Consider the following 21,164-nt stretch of genomic DNA (forward strand, 5'->3'; position numbering starts at 1 on the left):
TGATATTTACCCTTTGCCCTGTTTGGGATAGAATGTTCCATGGAAATGCCCACTGTGTGTCCCCTTCTCTTACTCTGCCCTTGGATATGGCCTAACTAGATGTCAGTCAACCTGCTGATAGCAGACATCATGAAGCTAGACTCAGCCCCCCGAAACCTGACCCCTTGCCTCATTTGAATGACTTCTCCTCAATAAAAGGGGTCAGCACTTGCGGGCTCACTCGCTCTCTTTCTGCAGACCCTTAAGGTCAGAGGCGCCGTCACAGCACCCTCAAAGAAAAAGGTATTTCTGTCTCGTGTGTGTTTATTTCACACAGCCCAGTTCCCCTGGAGTGACCCTGAGTGTTTTAGTCGCATGCAACTCAGCACACACAATACCACAAGGACATAAAGATTGAAAGCTGCTTAATGAATTTTCTCTCCAGATGATGTACATTAGGGTCATTCCACTGTCATAGGAAAATACATGAGGTATTTACTAAAAATTCTGAACCAGATGAAGGGAAGAGGTCCCCTATACAAAGTTTTCACCTATGATCTGGGCCCAATGTGTCACATTACTTACTCTTGTGATGCTATCTCATGAGGTGAAAAACTTCTTCAGATTGTACAAGCCAGTCAAGCATGCCTAAGGAACGGGTCTTAAATTTTCATAAAAATAACTGGTAGGACCATCCCTCCAATTCTTGTTATCTGATTGCTGTGTTTTTAGAACTCATTTTTATTTTGACCACTGTCAGTGGCATGAAAGCTAACAAAATGGATGAGAAACAGATCTGGGGGCCATGCAGTAACCTGGGGTATCAGAATCACCCATTGATATTCTCTGAGACAACTAGCTCCACTCTGCCTTCAGGTGGCCACCACCTTCATGCCTATATCCCCAGTTACACATTCCCACGGGACCCCAGATTTCTCTTTTGCAACATCCATCACTTCAATAAAGTATAAGGTCTTTGAGAGCAGTAGCCTACTTCATTCAACACCATATTCCCTGAATATAGGTCAGTTATCTGTGCTCCTAGTAGATACACTGTAACTATCTGTTGCCTGAATGACTAAACAAAAACATAATCCAGTCTAATGGTTTACACACTTTATGCCGTACTTCCCACACACAGTAGACACATGCTTAATAGGGCACTAATGTGTTGGCTCAGCATTCCTTCCTTTGGTTCCAGTTCCTAGTACAGATGTCACCTGAAATAATCAAAGTACTCAATCCTACTGGCTAGAGTAAATGGCTGGGCCCTCTCATCCATGGATAAAGGACCCTTACCCAAGCCAATTAGAGAGTTCTGGTACAATGTGTCAAAAACACCATGTGAGCATGGAACTGTGTAGGGAGGGGGCTGCTGGCAATTGAAATCAATACAAGAGACATACAGCCGACAAGAAACCAATCTACCCACAGTATCTGTAATTTTAATGACTGTTTCTTACCTTCAGCACCTTCCTGCATTTTTATTCTATTCAGCCGTCTCTGCTGCTCTCTTATCAGGGCTTGCTGCTGAATCTCTAAGGTATGACGATCTCTTGGAGAATCCGGGTACAAAAGTTTCAGATCAACTCGTGTTTCTGAATCTGACACAAAAAAAAATAGATTACCATAACTAAGCTAAAGCTCATTTTCAAATGACATTTTTACAGACACTAAAACCTGCACACAGGTATTTATAACAGCTTTACTTATAATTGTCAAAACATGAAAGCAACCAACATATCCTCTAGGAAGTGAATAGATATAGTATATTATTAAGTAATGGAATATTTATTCATTAATAAAAAGAAATGAGTTATTGAGCCATGAAAAGACATGGAGGTAATTTGAATGAATATTTCTAAGTGAAAGAAGCCAATCTGAGAAAACTAACGTACAGTATTATTCCAATCATATGACAGTCTAGAAGAGGCAAAACTATGGAGACAGTAAAAGGATTAATGATTACCAGGGATTAAGGGGTTGGTAGGGTATGAATGGGTAGAGCATAGAGGATTTTTAGGGTTGTGAAGCTATTTTGTATGACACTACAATGGTGGATATACATCATTATACATTTATCCAAATTGAAAGAATGTACAACATCAAGAATGAACCCTAATATAAACTATCAGCTTTAGGGTAGAAATGATGTGTCAATGTTAAGTTCACTGATCATACTTAAATGTATCACTATAGTGCAAGACTGTCCAGAATAAGGAGGCTGTGCATGCGTGGGGGCACGGAGTATATGAGAACTGTCTGTACCTTCCGTTCAATATTACTGTGAACCTAAAACTGCTTTAGAAAATAAAGTTTATTGATTTTTTTGTTTTTAAAAATCCTTATAAAACTTTACTATAACAATATAAATAGTGGGGCACCACCAAAATCAAAAGACATTAAGATAGCCATAAAAATTAATATTCTTTAATAAATGCCCTTTCACGGGCTTATCAACATTTAAGAAAACTCCTAAAATAAGCAGCAGCTTGTGATGATATACTCTGCATCCCTACCTGCCTCACTCTCACAAGAAGCCACCCAGACACCAGCAGGGCAACTATGTGCAGGTATATCCAAGTGGTTAGTCACATGGCTATGACTCAGGAAGCCATGAGAACACTGTAATCATGTCTGATCCCTAAAATACACTGAAAAAATGAAAACTGTTATAGGCCAATTAATATTTTATCCCTTGCAAATATCATGCAGAAAGCAAGATAAGTGCAGATGATGGGAACCTTAGGAAGGATATCATTCTACAAGAAATGATGGTCTAAAAACTTGCCTCTGTCAAAATTGCATGAGTTATCAATTGATCAGAAGCAAAATGTTAAATACTAATTTTAAATCTTGAGACTATAGATATAGTTCATACATATAAAGGATCTTGAAAATATTATTCTCTTTGACCCACTAATTACACTGTTGGGATAAAATAATGGTTTTAAATATGTAAAGTTTTGTAATTAGATATTATCAAAAGCACATAATAGAGAATATGGGAAACACATATAATATCTAAGAATTGAAAAATGGTTAAGGGAGAACAAAGTGAATAAATGAAGCTCTGGACACAAATTTGGATGAGACCTTGGCTTTACCACTTTCAGACTCAGTTTCTTCTCTGCAAAAAAAACAACACAAACAACCAAGTCATAGGCTGAATGAGAACTGGATGTGGTAACACAGGGAAATGAACGGCCCAATTCTATGGTTTAAATCTTTTTGATCTCAAATCTCTTTATACTTACAAAAATTGTTATTTATGTATCATATCATACACACATACATATTTGCCATATTAATATTAAGTAGTTTTTGTAACATAAAAATACACAAGAATACAAATGTCATCATTTATCATGTAGCTTCTGGAAAACTCATATGCACAGCATAGAGTGAAAATGGAGAGAAAAAAATGGCTTGGTTTATAATAAAAACAGCTCTGATGTCATAGGTCCCTAGGCTAAACTGTGAAACCAAATGGCTTAATACAATGCCTAGCAGACAGTAAGTAATCAATAAATGATAGCATTAGAGTAAAAAAAAAAAAAAAAAAAACTATAGTATATGTCATTGATGATATATAAGTCTACTTAAGTGAAAAGAGAAAATTACATGATCTGTTTTTGTCTTACATTTTTTGTTTTAATTATGCTCAGAAAGACTATATCCAAAATGTTAATAGTATGGCTTAACTAAAGTGATTTCTCCCTCTTCCTATATTTCCATATGTATTTGCTATAATTAATGCAACTTCCTTTTAAAAATAAGAGCATGTACAAATATTTAGAATGAATTCCACAATGTTATGTGGAATTATGTTACAACTTCCAATGTTATGTTACAACTTCCTCAAGCCAAAGTTAATCAGCTTCTAATCCCATCATTTCCCTGCTCATAGTCAGCAATGCCTGTGATTCAACTGACAACTTGCTGACATTCTTCTCACTGGATCCCTTCTCCTTGATGATCCACTTACTCTATTCTATTTTCAGGATCCCACATTCTCTTGCTTTTCCTCTAATTGGTCTGGCTTCTCCTCCTCAGCCTTTCTCATTAACTCATCTTCAGCTATCCATCCTCCACTAAATGCCAACTTCCATTCTTCATACTAGTCTATATAATCTCCCCCATACACTGAGGCTTTTACAGTGATATACTCTTCAAAAGAAAATGTTTAGCCAAATTGAAGTTTCATCTACCACATTGGTAAATTGAAGACCTAGAGTACATCTAAATTTTATTAATCATAATTTAAAACATGCATTATAAGTGAAATTTTACCTAAAACCAGAGTACAAACATCTTTAAAGATTCCTGAATATGGTAGAATACTCTTGCTGTATCTTTAAAGGAATAATAGGTACTTACCTCTATCTTTCAGCTCATTAAAATCATGAATATTCTGAAAAGTGGCAGCATCTAAGCCCTTAGGTGACTGTCTTCTGACAGGAGCTTGTACCCGATGTCTAGCCATATCAAATATATCCATGGGATTCCTTTTCCTGCAGACAAATGACAAAATATGATAAATGTGTTTTATTGGAAGAAAAATTAAATTCACTATAAAATAAATTTGGCATCTTTCACCCCAGTATATTGTTCAGGAGCCGCCCTGGACAGGAGCTATGTATACACCTTTAAGTCCGGAGTAAAGAGGTCCTGGACTGGCATTGCACCCTGCAGTGTAAGTGGACTTTACCTCTACTCAGATAAGAAAGGTGTAGCTCTGTGAGTGGGTGTCACCCGATGGAGTTGGATTACACCCACCTGTTTGTTGTAATCCTACCCTTCTGCCCTTTTTTGAATAGAATGTTCCATGGATTAGCTCCCTCCAGAAATAAAAGTCCCGAGCCTCAGACCATTCCCCCTCTCTCACCAGCTTCCCATTTTTTTCTCTTGCCCGCTTTGTGGGAGCTTGAGGCTGAGAGACAGGGAAGCCATCCTGACGCCCAGAAAAGGTATTCCATGTCTGCATGGTCATTTTGTGTCGCCCCAAATTTGACCTGGGTTCAGTAGCCCACACTGGATGGGGGCTACAGTATATTATAAAAATTAACAGCTCTGTTATTTCAATTCTTATATTTTAAAAAAATAGGGCATATAAGGTCATTATAATCTTTCAAAATGCTCACATTCAAATTTAGAATTGTGGAATGATTCAGCTTTGCCTTAAATGTTCATGAGACCACAATATTTGAGGTCAGAGACATAGATTCAAAGACCAGCTCTTCTACTTATTGGCAGTTTGACCTTAATTTCATTATCTTTAAAACAAAGGTAATATGTATCCAATATAATCATGTTATCAGCAGGAGAATTAAGAGATATCATGTAAAGTACCTAGCATAGAACCTGGCTTATAAATATAACCTCAGCCCAAAGTAAAAATTTCACAAAGAACTGTAATATTAATGTGATGCTCAATATAAAGACTATTGTGCAAAGTCCCCAACATTGATTTTTAGTTGTAGATGGATGGACGCAATACTTTTATTTATTTTTATGTGGTGCTGCGGATCAAATCCAGTGCCTCATATGTGTGAGGCAAGCGCTCATACCACTGAGCCACAACCCCAGACCTCCAACTCTGATTTTATACAATGTTACCAGGGAACTTAATATTAAATTAGTCAATTAATATTCTATTCCTGTGGTACCTAGGAAATTAATAATAAGCAGGAACCTTAGGAAGAACTTTTCTGTGGCTGGGGTTGTTGTGGCTCAGTGATACAGCACTTGCCTAGCATGTATGAGGCACCACATAAAAATAAATAAATGATAAAACAAACAAACAAAATAAAGGTATTTTTTAAAAATACCATTTTTTTTAAAAAAATAAATTTTCTGCTATAGCTTTGGGGAGTTAGGATAAGAAAGGATAGGGATGAGGAATGGTAAGTTTAGTTCAGAAAATTAAAAACCAAATATTTACTGCTGCTTCCCTCAGCACTAGGTAGGTACTCTTTTTGAAAATGCAGCACCAAGCTACAGATATAATATAAGGCTTAGTCAGACTCTATCCTTCATTTCTTTATCATTAAATCTTTCCTGAGCCCCTAGATAGGAATATCTGGATTCTTCATAGCAGTGATCCTACTCATGGAGTTTCCTTTCTGGCATTTCCTAGGTCCATAAAACAACCCCATCAAGGCTGACACAGACCTCTAATACTCACATAGGGTGACAGGAACTCTATGGAGATTCAGTAAAATAAATACCAAAAATTGGATGCCTAATTTCCATAAAGCTAAGAGTTAAATAGGCTGATAAGTTATGAATTAGGTTTTAAATCATATTTGCATGTAAGCTATATCATATCTGTTTTGTGCCAGGCATAAAATAGAGCTTGATAATTATGAACTAATTAAAAAGAGATTTATTTTTGTGAAGATATTTATGAAATTAAAGAACCAACCTTAAGGTGACTCTAAATGTGATACATAATAAAATTATACCAAAGTAAATGTATTTAACCAGCTCTTATTTAAAAGATGAAAATTCTAATTTTTTTTAAATTTAGGACTGAGATCACAAAGTACTTTCAAAAACAGACATTTATTTATTCTTCACTAGAAACTCACAGGGTAAAAATAATAATGTATAATTTTCAAAAGAGAAAACTGAAAGTCTGCCTCATTCTCTTTCTTGAATCACAGTGGTTTTCCAGAAGAGAGCAGACTTCAATTTATTAATGAAAATGAATAAAATGTCAACAATTAACTATACTGAATTAAATGCCGATGTTTTGAAGATGAAAAATGTTGCCATAGTTAAGACATTTATAACATCAAAAAATAAAAATGCAAAGCATGACTGGGTAAGTTAACATGCTATATTAAAATCACACCACATACCAGATTAGACTCAGACATCAGTATGTACTTCATATACAAAGAGAGAATCAGGAACAGTTCAAGATAAGTTTATGACTAAGTATACATATCATCTAGCTCTGTTCACTAAGAGGGCTTAGAAGCAATGGCACCTTATTAACAAGCACACCCAGGGACCAGAGGTTTGTTTCTAAATACTATTCTCCCCAAACAACTAGAGCTTCTTGGAGAAATGGCTGATTTTAGAACTGGGGCAGGGAAAATAGAAGATGATTCAGGAGTATCTTGAAGTACCAGAAAGAAACAAAGTATCACAAACAAAAGGATGGCCAGGCATGGTTACACACACCCCTGGTACCAAAAAGAAAAAGAAAAAAAAAAAGATGGGGACAAATCAAAGATAAAAGAGACATAGGAGCCAATCTAAAAGAGTTTCCAATAGCCAAAGCTGAAATAATAGGAGCAATAAAATAAATAATGTAATATTGGATTATACCCCAAAGTACAAAATAAATATATATGAGACAACAGAGATATAAGTAATTGAATAACTAAATAATGAAAAAAAAGAGAAATATTTCTTACTGAAGAATTTTAAATAAGATATGTGGATAACTCCCTTCTATTAGATAGAGCTTAACTCTACCCCCTCTTCATAACCTTCCAGTGGAGAAACCTGGAAAACACTACTTTAATGATGGTTAATATTAGCGTGGATGGCATGTGATATCATGTTCCACTCTTAGAATGTAATGGGAAAATAGGACTTCACTCATTATAATCATCAGAAAACATCAGACAAATCCAGACTGGTTCCCTGACCAATACTTCTATAGACTTTCAAAGTCATGAAAACCAGACTGAGAAATTGTCCCAGGCCAGAGGAGACTGAAAGACCCGACCTGACAACTAAATGTGATGCAGAACCTTCTACTGGACCCTGGAACAGAAGAAGGACATTAATGGGGAAATAGGAGAAATCCAAAAATTTCATTAGCAGTAACATTTCAATGTCACCTTCTTAGTTGTGACAAATGTACCCTGGTAATATAAGATGTCAACAACAGGGAAAGCTGGATGAAGGGTGTACAAAAACTGTACTGTGTTTACAACTTTTCTATAACCTAAAATTATTCCAGAATACAAAGTTTACTTTAAAAAAAAGAGTAATAAATTACCCACTATGTTGACTTCAGAACCTATTAAAATATTACAACTTACAATTTGAAGAACACTGCTTTGAAAATTTATAAGTCCTTCTGGTAAAAATGCTCAGAGATGTTTGGAAACATTTTTGTGATTTTACTGGAACATAAGTATTCCAGAAAGCATTACATTATTGAAGGAAGATGTAAAACACAGTTCTAAAATGGTACTTTATAAAACCAGAGACCTGAAAAATTGTGTTCTATATGTGTATTATGAATTGTAATGCATTCTGCTGTCATATATAACAAGTTAGAATAAAAAATAAATTTAAAAAATATTAAAAAAATACAATGGGATTTTCAGTGATTATTCCAATTCTGAAATTTTCTACTCCAATATCAGTATTCCCTTAAGGACTAAGTTTCTACACCTAGTTTTGCATAAGACTAAAAAAGGGAAAGTAAGAATGCAAAATGAGGTAGTCATGTTCTAAAATTATAGAATCACTAAATAAGTGACACAGATAAAAGAACTCAAGAAAAAAAATGCAATTCTAAATTTACCTTATATGAATTTCATCATCACTGTCCATGTGTAGCAACTGCCCTTGTAAACGCCTCTCTTCGCTACGAAGCTGTTTTCTCATTTCTGATAATTCCATAATTACATTTTTTTTCTCCTCTACAAATTCCCAAGTAAAACACAAGGCAAGAATAAGAACAAAAGATAAAGCACTAAAACACAGCCTAACTTATAATACACTAAAAAGCACAGAGAGAAATTCTTATGAAAGAATTGTTTTATAAATACATGGATCACATTTAGGAACGTCATCAAGACCGCAGAACCCATTTTTTGATAATATAGGAATTTCATGCTAAGAGAGATTCTTGGGGATGGGCAGCATAACTACAGAGAGGAAGAACAAAGGAGTTCTTTTGTAGTGATGGAACAGTTCTGAAACCAAATTGCAGTCATGGTTACACAAATAAAACCTACCAAGCCTAAAATCACATTCACACAAATACAAGTAAAAACTAGTGAAATCAGTGAAGGTCTCACATAGAGAGTACCAAGGTTACCTCTCTAGATGTGAAATTGTACCACATAAGATGTTAACTCTGGGGGAACCGACTGGAAAGGCACACAGCACCTCTCTATACTATTCTTGCAACTTTCTACAAGTCTATAATCACATCAAAATAAAAAGTGAGGGAAAAAAAAAAAAGAAATACACTCAAGGAGTAGAATACAGGTTCAAAATTTACCTTCTGCACGGAGCTGATTTTTCCTGGCAGGTACTGGAGGAGACTGTGCCCTGGACATGGAACTTTCCTGTTCAACAACAATGGCAAACATGTCATTATATCTCCTCTACTCAAATGCTTAAAAGGAGTAATTTTACCTATATGTAAAGGAACCCAACTCCACACTCTCTCCTACCTATAAAAATTGCCCACAACTGTGTCTCAACTTTCTTCTTATAACAATAGAAGGATCCATGCCTCTATTAAAAGACAATCCCTTCATCCATACTCTAAATCTGATTGAGTCCAGCTTTCAATTATCTTCTTCTTTTCCAACTTCTTCTTCTCAGTCTATGCATAAAACTTACCTCTTCTTTAAAAAAATTCTTACCAAACCTTTCTTCACTATCTACTGTCCATTCTCTCCTTCCCTTCACAGGCAGGTTTCTTTAAGGAATAATAAATGCATACTTCCAGGGTCTAGTTCCTTACTGTTATTTACTCCTCAACACACAACTACTATTACTTTTGTTCTATACCCTATTACTCCAGCAGCACTTCCCTTGCCAGAGTCACAAAGTGGTCCCCAAATGACACCTTGGTGGGGTTTTTTATTTTGGTTTAGTTTGGTTTTTCGGTACCAGAGATTGAACTTAGGGGCATTCGATTACTGGGCCACATCCTGAGTCCTATTTTGTATTTTATTTAGAGACAGAATCTCACTGAGTTGCTTAGTGACTCAATTTTGCTGAAGCTGGCTTTGAACTCTCAATTCTCCTGCCTCAGCCTCCTGAGTGGATGGGATTACAAGCATGCGCCACCATGCCTGGCTTAGTGACTATTTTAAGTCCTTATTTTTGGCCAGTAGCAACTGATACCATTGCCACTTTCTCTTACCTTTTCTGTGTCTATTCTTTTCTCTGTTTCTCAAACACTTTAAATTCCCCAGTATTCCATTCTCAGCCCTTTTTACTTCTTCTATACATTCATCTTAGAGGATCATACTAATTTGCTAAGCAACAATACGTTAATGATTTCCAAAACTACAAATCTAGTTTAAAACTCTTTCCTCAGCCACAGCTCATATTTTCAACCCCCTACTCTATGTAACCCTTACCAGAAGCTTTAAAGTTACCATTGACTCCTACCTACCACACACTCGGTCAAGAAATACCACTTTTTGCTGGGCGTGGTGATGTATGCCTGTAATTCCAGTGGCTTGAGCAGCTGAGGCAGGAGGATCAAGAGTTCAAAGCCAGCCTCAGCAACTCAACAAGGCCCTAAGCAACTTGGCGAGACCCTGTCTCTAAATAAAATATTAAAAAAAAAAAAAAAAAAAAAAGAGCTGGGGATATGGCTCAGTGGTTAAGCACCTACAGGTTCAATCCCAGGACCAAAAAAAAAAAGGAGAAAGAGAGAAATACCACTGTTTATATGTCTTCATATAAAGGGTGTTACCCCCACCCTTCTCAGTTCTTTGTACCAATGCCTTTAAGTCCTCAAAGTCTCACACCTGGACTTCTACAAAAGCATCTCAACTTGTCTCCATGTTTACAGTCTTTACTGCCTGATAATATTATACAAAACTAAAGTGGCCATGTCATTCTCCTGCTTAATACTGCAATGAATTTCCATGCATTTTGTACCACAAACCAACTGAATCAAGACTCTCAGAGGATGGAATTTAGGAAAATGTTTCTCTAAAACGCTTCTTTGCCTATTTGGGTAATTAGGCTATTTGGAATCCATAAGCCTATGGCATAAAGTCTAAATCTCAGTACTCTCCAATACCCTACATCTGTTGTTCTCTACCCTCTCTGTTGCCTTATCACAAAGCATCATAAATATAGACCAAACCACAGTGTATTCTCCACGTCTGTCCTGTCTTCCATCTAGCCAATTTGTGCATGCTAAAGGTCCTTCACCCTGTTTCTCTTGATGGCAAATTCCTACTCATTCTTCAAGCATTAGCTCAAAGATCAACCCTTCTAAAAGATTTTCCTGGTTCTCTTTTGATTATAACTCAGTGTAAAATATAAGGGACTTCATAAGCATAACAATAGCAGCTAGAAGGTAATTTTTCAAAGAAAGGACCTTCTTGAAGAGCCTGGACAAAACCTTTTGCTAAACTATAGTTTGTCAAAAATACTCAACTTCCGGGAGCCAAATATAAACTGCAGCAACAGACAGATTAATGGAGATACTGCCTATATTTCAGATCTAAAAAAATTTAACCTACCAAAATATAAACAAGAAAATCTCATCCAATACATCAATTCAAAATAAGTAAATGAAGATTAACAAGCAAAAACAAAAAGCATATACATGAATAAAGGAACTTATGATGCTGTCAACCGAAGGAGGTCGTTGGAGTTTGCTTGTAATTTTGTTCTGAAGAGCAGGAACTACAGGAGAAGGCTGTCTTAAGCGCTGAAAAATTAAAAATAAAAATATTCAGAAATATATACACATATACATGTAAACTATATATACTGGAGGTGTATAACACCACTGAAATTCAGGTTGCTTAATAAAATATTATCTGAATCACAAATTCAATTAAATAGGATCAAATAGATTTATTATGATAAAAGTAATTTAGACATACCAATTAAAAGAATATGTCTCTAAGATTAGGATTTTTTTTAAATCAACAAACTTAAAGCAACAGTATTCCAAATATAGAAATGAAATAGCCAAAGTAAAAACATCTTTTTTTGGTACCAGTGATTGAACCAGGGGTGTTTAACCACTGTGCCACATCTCTAATCCCGCCCCCACCCCGCCTTTTTTTTTTTTTTTTTTTTTTTTTTTGAGACAAGGTCTTACTAAATTGTTTAGATCCATCCTACATTGCTGAGACTGGCTGTGAACTTGCAATCCTCCTGCCTCAGGTCCTGAGCTGCTCGGATTACAGGCATAAGTCACTGCACCGGGCTGAAAAATATCATCTTAATAATAAAAGGTAAATAGGATGATATAAAAAAGAAGCAAACAAAACTCCTTTCTGTAAAACAATATAAATCAACCTCTAAAATCTTTATCTCCTGTTACCAAAACCATCATGGATGAGGAGATTTTTTTCAGATCCTAGTAAGGTTCTGTGTTTCCAAATAAATGAGATTTCAGTTTATAGTGTATTAAAGCTTACTTATAGCTTTCAACTTCATATGAAGGCATAAATCTCCCAAAAATATACAATAAATATTTTCTGAGGGAAATTAGAAAGAAAATGAAGAGAAGAAAAACAAGGGTAAGAAAGAAAGGAAAGGAAGGAAACAAGATCAGAATATACTTGTGGATATTAAAGTCTTCGTTTTATATGCCAGAAAATCATAAGTTAGGTTCATTGTTGACATTGAAAAAATTAGAAATATATGTGAGGAAGGTTTTTTAAAAACCTATAGGCTGAATTATAAAGATAATATAAATCTTCTAAAGCACCAATAAGAATGAAGTAAATGAAGCATAGTCCATGTAAAATGAAAATAAATATCAAGGAAGCAAAAAAAACCAAAAACATCAGAAATTAAGTTATATGATTAAACTTATTGGTTGCAATAAATATAAGTGGATTTAGCTAACACTAATTAAAAGATAACTCTAAGGTTCATATAAAAAAATTCAAACTAGCCAAGGCACGATGGCCCACGTCTGTAATCCCAGTGGCTCGGGAGGCTGAGGCAGAAGGATGGCAAGTTCAAAGCCATTCTCAGCAACTTAGTGAGGCACTTAGCAATTCAGCAACGCCCCGTCTCTAAATGAAATATTTAAAAAAGGACTGGAGATGTGGCTCAGTGGTTAAGCACCCCTGGGTTCAATTACCAAAAATAAATAAATAAATACACAAGCTAACTCAAAAATCAAAATCTGATGATAGAAGTTAAAAACTAAAGAGCAATCAAAAATATATATCAGGAATACATAAATACAAAATATGACAGCTAAAAAATAAAAATACACGACAGCAGTAATGTTAATTTTGTGATCAAGAAACAAAATTCATAAAATGGCATAAAAGCTGATTTAAAACTTCATGGTACTTCACAATTAAACTAACAGTCATAAAATAATTCCTTAAAAGCAGCATTTGTTAAACACAAGAAATTGGTAGAAACACAATTGTGGGAAACTCACAACTCTCACTTTTAAATGATGAATTTTAAAATAAAAATTAATCTATATTTTCTGTTCAATTTTTCTGTGAGCCAAAAACTTCTCTAAAAAGTAAACTTTACCCAGGCACAGTGGCAAAATGCCTGTAATCCCAGTGGCTCAGGCAGCTGAGGCAGGAGGATCACACGTTCAAAGCCAGCCTCAGCAAAAGGTGCTAAGCAACTCAGTGATACCCTGTCTCTAAATAAAATACAAAGTAGGACTGAGGATGTGACTCAGCAGTCGAGTGCCCCTGAGTTCAATCCCTGGTAATCCCCCCTCCAAAAAAAGTTAACTTTATTTATTATTAAATTAATGAGATGACATTATCCTAAGAATGAAAACTATACCTAGCACTCCTAAAACATTGTAAATAAACAACACAAACCAAAAAGTACTGATCTTTTAAATTCTCTTTTATTAACGATCTTTCAACAAAATTCTAGCTGTGTATACTTATCATTTCTATCACCATAAAACCATGGGATGAGAAATGAAACAACACAGTTGAGTCTATCAGAAATGGCTCATGTTCTATTAAGTAGGCTATACACTGAGCTATATACCAAACCACATCCTAAAGATACCAGAGTAATTTAACAGTTAAAATGAATCTTTTTTGTAAATCTTGCCTTAAATAAATAATGTTTGAATAAACATAAATACCTGAAAACAATATTCTTATACAAAATTGGCTAGACTTACAAGATAGACAAAGTTTTTTTTATAGTATGGTCTCCAGGCCAACAAAATCAAAACCCAAAAAGGTAGCTATAAAATGCACATCCTTGAATCTTCCCCTCAGATACCTTGCAGGTAGGAACCCAGGAATGTACATTTCTAACAAACCCCCAATGACACTCATGCACACAAATTTTTAAATGTAACTGTTAGTTTAAGTAAGGATGTGAATTAGATCTTCTTCAGAGTCAATTATCACCGGGCATGTGGAAAACATCTGTAATCCTAGCAGCTCGGGAGGCTGAGGCAGGAGAATCAAAGACAGCCTCAGCAAAAGTGAGACACTAAGCAACTCAGTGAGACCCTGTCTCTAAATAAAATACAAAATAGGGCTGGGGATGTGGCTCAGTGGTTGAGTGCCCCTGAGTTCAATCCCCCAGTAACCAAAAAACAGAGTCAATTATCTTTCTACAGAAGAAACCTCTAAAAACTTTGATTCATGCATTTAACAGGAAACATGAACCTTTTAACTCAGACAGTTTTCAAAAACCAGTTTGTAGCAAACCACCATTTCTTTCTTAATTTCCATTGTATAGTAGAAAGTTGTATAAAATAGAATAAGAATTATTATAATAAATAAAAACAAATTTCCAGTAATATGAAATTCAAAACCCAATATTTTTATTAGTAGATTGAACAGACATAAAGTTACTTAGACAAGTTGTTAGAAAAGTTTCAAAACATTCTCAATTTCTGTATTTAGTCTTACTATGAAAAGAACACAGTTCACAGAGTATTGGTCCATAAACCACTTTTGGATTATAATCACAGAAGAACAAGACTGAGAATTGTCTAAGGTAAATAAACATGTTATATTCACCGGGCAGAAAGAACTACCAACGCACAGTATTAACACCTCGAACAGAAAAGTTCAGTAGATAGCACCCAAATTCAGTAATAAGACAAAGCAGGAAAACACAAGCCCATCTCCTCTTTCTCCCCTTTTCTAAAAACTCCACAATTCTCACAGTGCATATGGGGTAAAATATGGGTTTGACTGACATTTTTGACTGAAATTTACCTTTGTTTCTTCTCCAACCATATTTTCTCTTTCATAGTAGTGCTGAAGTTGTAAGTTATGTCTTTCCTCTTCTTCCTTCTTTTTCCTTTCTGCTTCTTTTCGTCTTTCTTCAGCTAGCCGAATGAGCTCTTCATTTTTTAACCTTTGCTTTAAAAATAAGAGAAAAAATATACACTTCATGTATACATTCTAGACTATTTTAAAATTTTTGCTCTTATTTGCCTGAAATATAGATAAAACTGAAGATGTAGAGGACACAGTGCTCTTTAAAATAAAGAAATTGTCTACTTAATAAAATACATCTTTTCTGACAAATACATCTTTTCTGACATTTTCAATGAGCTTATATAGCTTTTTCCCCCAGAAGCTTTAAACCCAGGAGTGCTCTACTACTGAGCTACTTCCCCAGCTCTTTTTTATTTTATATTTTCAGACAGGTTCTCACTAAGTTGCTGAAGCTGGCCTTAAACTTGCAATCCTCCTGCCTCACTCTGAGTAGAAAGGACTGCAAATGTATACTACCATGTCTGGCCAGCCTATAACTACATTTTGACTAAAAGAATCATTTATCACTTAAATTAGCTTTTACCTCAATAAAATAATATCCAGTGAATGGATACTAATCTGATGTTTTAAAAATGTACTTCAAGACTATTCTCCCTTATAAGTAACAAACATTTTTTTTCAAGTCAAAACAACAATTTCACATTCAGCTAAGTAGTGAAATAGAGTAGTGGAAAAAAAATGCACCTCCTCCTCTTTCTCCCTTTTCTTTTCCTGTTCCTCTTCATACTCTTGCTGAATTCTTGCTCTCTGTTCTGCTAGCCGTTTTTCTTCTTTTTCTTCTGCAATTTTCAGTCTCTCTCGCTCAGCTTCCTCTCTTTGTTTCTTTTCTTCAATCTAAAGTATTAAACTTAGTTGTTATTTTGAAAAACTATTTAAAAGTCAGAACAGCATTTACTTTTTCCTGGTATCGTACAAATTCAACACTTATACCCTCTGTTTGCAAGTTCCTAAAAAGTTCCTAAATTTTCCAGTTTCCTGTATTTTATTAACAAGGCTACATGATGCACTGTTAAAAGCTTTAAGTTCAGCTTCAAATATTTACAGACTGTGTGTACTTAAGAAATTCTCTGGTCTTCAATTTTCTCATCTGAGGAGAAGAGTTAATACATAAACCTTGAAGGAGTGTTCAAAGAATGAAAGTGAAACAACATAAAAAGCAGAAAAAAATCCCTTCTATATAAAAGGCCCTCGATAAATATTCATGATTATATTATTCTATAATGAATGCTACTATTATATCTTAAAGTTCTTATATTTGATTTGTATTCTCAAACAGTGAAATTAATGTTTTAGTTATTTATATGAGAATCATTTCCCCAAGATGTTCTTTTCTCCTTTTATACCTACTGGATGGTTAAGAAAGGAAAAAAAAAAAAAAAAAACACCTAAACTAAATCTATTAAAGTGTAAGATGATTTTAGGATACAAAGATTTAGAATTAAGTTTCATCTTAAGTGCTACCTAGAACCTGTAGTCTTGAGTTGGGGAGAATAAAGTAAGGCACAGTCTAAGAATTAAAGGGAAGAGAACCCTAAAAGAGTCTAAACCTTCCATGAATGAGGCAAAGAAGATGGCAGCATGGGTATCACGTATTCATGACTCTGGTTTAAAATCATGAAAAGAGATGTAACCCTCAGATAGGGGTTTGGTTGTTCATATTATATTTTTTTCTCCATCTCCTCTAGCTTCAAAGTTGCTCTACTAAGTGCTGACAATTTTTTTCAATAATGAGAACTGTCTCACATGTCCCATGATTTTATATACCTGAGGCTTGTTCTAATATTTATCACACTATTGAATATGTACAAGGCTCGTATTTCGTAGTAAGCAATGTGCAGGGGATCTCTTATTCAAATACAACATATGTAGACAAAACACCACTTACGATCCAAAAAATCTTATATTCAACCCTTCTTCTTACTGCATGAAAATAATCACACTTACATGGTTTCTTCTCCATCAAAATCAAATACCAGTTTGTAAATATGAATGGATCACACATCTAATAAATCTAAAGCTCAATATCAACAGGAATGCTACACAGTCCTCCAACAGAAAGAGGAAAATTATCTTCCAGGTCATGGTTTTCAAACTCTATAATGCCGAAGTGCCACTGGGGTTCTCAAATACTTTGTTAAAATTTTTCTTATTAAATTTAAGTTTTAAAATTTATGTTTAAAGCTGTAATTAAATCATCTAACAGGGCAGGCATTGTGGCTCAGTGGAAGAGCACTTGCCTAGCATGTGTGAAGCACTGGGTTCGATCTTTAGCACCACATAAAAATAAATAAATAAAATAAATGTCTATCAACAACTTTAAAAAAATGAAAAAAAATCAAACACAAGTATTAACAAATTTTAACAGCATGAAGATTTCTGATGTACTAACTTGAGCTTTTATTATTTATTTATTTATGCAGATCTTGGACTAAAGCTTCTCTTACCATCTTTATGCAAAAATTAAACATTTTAAAACATTTATTTTGACATTTCAGTTTGGATACTTCCTGTCTGATAATACATGTTGTAAATTGTAATAATAAACACCATTTAGCTATTTTACATTTTTTTTAGAATTCTGTTTGTTAGATTTTGCTTGAGGAGGGGAAAAAGATTTTAAAAGGCTCTTAAAAAAAAACTTTGAAAACCATCATATGAACGCAATTTATTCACGGGTACACTGAGGATTTATACGGTAGAAGAACTGAAAACTGAAACTAATATAATCACACTTTTACCACATAATCACATTCACCACATAACTGTCAAACCCTATTTTTTCAGTCCCAAAATTGGTTTGTGACATTTCATCTCATAATTATTGCACAGTATAATTCTGTTCCTTGCACCACTTAAAAGGTAAACAGAACAGCAATGTATTCATCAGTAGCATATGATGCTCAGTTGTCTTTTCATGAACTATGAACCATAATCATAAGCCTAGAATTCTCAGCACAAGGACACTGTCAGTATATTTTCAAAATCCAACTTGTGTGATTTATTTAGAGCACTAAAGTATTAATGCTAAGCACATCTTATAAGCATGATCCTGGGAACAACATGTCAGATAATAAAACAAATGAAAGCAGTACAGAATTTTTGGTCAAAGAGAATTAAATTTTCTAAGACTATGAGAAATTAGTAAATTTTCTCAAGTGTAATATTTCAACTATAATGCACAATAGTTAATAACAATGTTTACTAAACATGTATCAATTTGGATTATTCAATAAAAATCAACAATGTTTACTAAACGTATCCATTTGGATTATTCAATTTTAACATATGTTCATGAGAGTTATCTCAAGCATTCTAATCTTGCACAAGACAGTTTAATAACAAGTGATTTTTTTTTTTTTTAAGGTACCAAGGATTGAACCCAGGGACCCTTAACCAGTGAGCCACTTCCCTAGCCATTTCTGTTTTATTTTGAGACAGGGTCTTACTAAGTTGCTCAGGGCCTCACTAAATTGCTGAGCCTGGCTTTGAACTCCCAATCCTCTTGCCTCAGCCTCCGGAGTCACTGGGATTACAGGCATGCACCACAGCACCTGGCATAATAGGTGATTTTTAAGTAATAACAGAACAATTTAAAAAAAGTTTCACAAAAAGGATCACACTTCACTGTTTTGCAGAAAAAAAGTTTGGCATAATATCTGCAATGATTATGTGATGAAATATGGTACTAGTGGTTTCTTTCAAAGTGAAAGACTTCCTAAAAGTCCCTATAAGTATAAATGTGGTACCTACAAATATGATACCTGAAGTCAAGAAACTTGACTTCAAGCACTGGCCTCACAGCTCTGTCACCATAGACAAGCCTGATAAGTCTCTGTATCAGCTATGTATATTAAAATAGAGATAAAAATATCTTCCCTCAGAGAGTTTTGAAGTTTAATGAGATACCACATGTAAAACAGTATCTTATAAACAATAAAAAAGCTATATAATTGACAGATATTGGGAGAGGGTTAAATTGTACATTAGACCATGGGTAAATAATTTCTAGCAACTTAAATTTTGACTTGTTATCACGGTAGGCAATAGAGCACAAGGTACTTCAAGTTTAATAAATGATTCTATATCCTCAGCAGTGTTACACAATTTGAGAGACCAATACCCTTGGGTAGTAGCTAATATTTGAGTGAATTCTTGAAATCTCAGCATTCTTTGACTTATTAACTAACTGCCTAATAAAGTTTAGAAAATGCTGGGGATATAGCTCAGTTGGTGGAGTGCTTGCCTTGGATGCACAAAGCCCTGGGTTCAATCCCCAACACAAAGAAAGAAAGAAAGAAAGAAAGAAAGAAAGAAAGAAAGAAAGAAAGAAAGAAAGAGAGAGAGAGAGAGAGAGAGAGAGAGAAAGAAAGAAAGAAAGAAAGAAAGAAAGAAAGAAAAGAAAGAAAAGAAAAGAAAGAAAGATTAGAAAATATAAAGTCAACTACAATATATAAAATATCTCATTTCTTTTTTTCAGATATATCTGAAGTAATAACATAATTTTGGTACTACCTACATTTGGTATAAATTAGATATTTTAGATAATTACATGGGATTTTAGAATTAAAAATACATCCTGTGAATTTAAAAAAAAAATCTCTACAAGATTAGCTTATAGAATTCCTATGGAACTGTTAAAATATGATCAAATAAGCCTTTCACCTGAAAACGAAGAAAAGTCTTGTATAATTCTTGCTGTTTAATCTGAAGATCAGTTGGAGGTTCACAAAATATATTTCCCCGAGCAAAAGGAGAGCTCTGTGTTTGCATATGACCTTGAATAAGACATTTTACAAAACAAACCATTAGAAAAATGTAAAAGTTAAAGAATGAAAATTTGATAATCAATCCTGATTTAGGAAAGCTGTGCTAAATACAGAATCCAGAAGAAAATCCAAAGAGGAAAATTGAGATTAGAATCAGAAGACAAGAAAAAAAGTAGAAAGAAAAAGAAAAATGGTAAGACTATAACTAAATTAATAGTTGAAAATGATACTATAGCTGAAAGACACTACAGAAATGAAAAAACTAATAGTCCTAAACAATTCTCATCATAGAAAAAGCTACAAACCAAAATTAAGAGGAAAAAAATACATATTTAAATTCTTATACAGTTGAATACCCTATGCTTAAGAATAGTTCTTAATCACGTATTAAAATGCATTACATACACAATTAAAAGTTTTGAAATTGTTTTTTAAAATAGGTAATTCTAAAATTCTTCTCAACCATAATATAAATATAGGATAGCAAGTCAGCTATAAGACATTTTTAACAAATTAGAATTAATCTTAATCATTTTAACAGCTTTTATTTTTAAAACTACTGAATTAGTGGTTTATAAGTATAAATAATAAAAATTTTACCTATATATATATTATTATATATTCTTAAAGGGAAAATTTATTTCATAAAAGCAATGTGAAGAAGCAATTATCCCCTAGGAATCTCTCTGAATGCAAACATAAAAAATGACATTTAAGCCTCATATAACTTTATATTTTTTTTTAATTACTAACTCCTTTTTTGTACCATCAATCCAAAGCACGTATTTCCCTCACTTGTGTCATTTCGTTTAGGCAGACTGCTTTGCAGTTTACCTGTCATTCAAGCCTACTTTGCCTTTGTATTTAAATTTACTAAGGCTTATTTGAATAGATCAGCAGAAAGTCAAGTCAAAACTTAAATATCATAAATACTTTTTTCCCCACTAGAAAATGTTTCTAATGAAAACATAACCAAACATACACCTTGAAGGTTCTTTTAAATCTTATGCTGTGGGGAAAAACTGATTAATAAAACAAAATTGAATGTTATCTTTCACCCTTATGTTCACTCTCATTCTAAACCTTTGGGGGTAATTAATGAAGAAATATTCAAGACTGAGAAAATAAGTTCTTTTAGAAATAACTTTAAAAAAAAATGACAGGGAAACATTTACCCTATATAAAGAAAACAGAG

The 21,164-nt window shown here is 34.0% G+C and overlaps 1 protein-coding gene across 18 annotated transcripts in view; it reads right to left on the reverse strand.

Annotated features, from left to right (window-relative positions):
- Cspp1 (centrosome and spindle pole associated protein 1) overlaps positions 1-21,164 on the reverse strand; it is a 115,244-nt gene that overhangs the window by 15,281 nt on the left and 78,799 nt on the right. For 10 of the 18 annotated variants that reach the window (XM_048782971.1, XM_048782970.1, XM_015485817.2 and 7 more), the window contains 8 exons: positions 19,866-19,978; positions 15,888-16,037; positions 15,138-15,284; positions 11,546-11,650; positions 9,242-9,308; positions 8,537-8,654; positions 4,360-4,493; positions 1,443-1,583 (listed from right to left, as the gene is read on the reverse strand). In XM_048782971.1, coding sequence (XP_048638928.1) covers positions 1,443-1,583; positions 4,360-4,493; positions 8,537-8,654; positions 9,242-9,308; positions 11,546-11,650; positions 15,138-15,284; positions 15,888-16,037; positions 19,866-19,978 — 975 coding nt within the window. Of the gene's footprint in view, positions 1-1,442; positions 1,584-4,359; positions 4,494-8,536; positions 8,655-9,241; positions 9,309-11,545; positions 11,651-12,049; positions 12,158-15,137; positions 15,285-15,887; positions 16,038-19,865; positions 19,979-21,164 lie in introns of all 18 variants that reach the window. The other 8 variants (XM_048782968.1, XM_048782967.1, XM_048782955.1 and 5 more) reach the window with 1 other exon arrangement.

The sequence above is a fragment of the Marmota marmota genome, unplaced genomic scaffold (genome assembly GCF_001458135.2).
Source record: "Marmota marmota marmota unplaced genomic scaffold, marMar, whole genome shotgun sequence".
In the NCBI taxonomy this organism is placed as follows: Eukaryota; Metazoa; Chordata; class Mammalia; order Rodentia; family Sciuridae; genus Marmota; species Marmota marmota.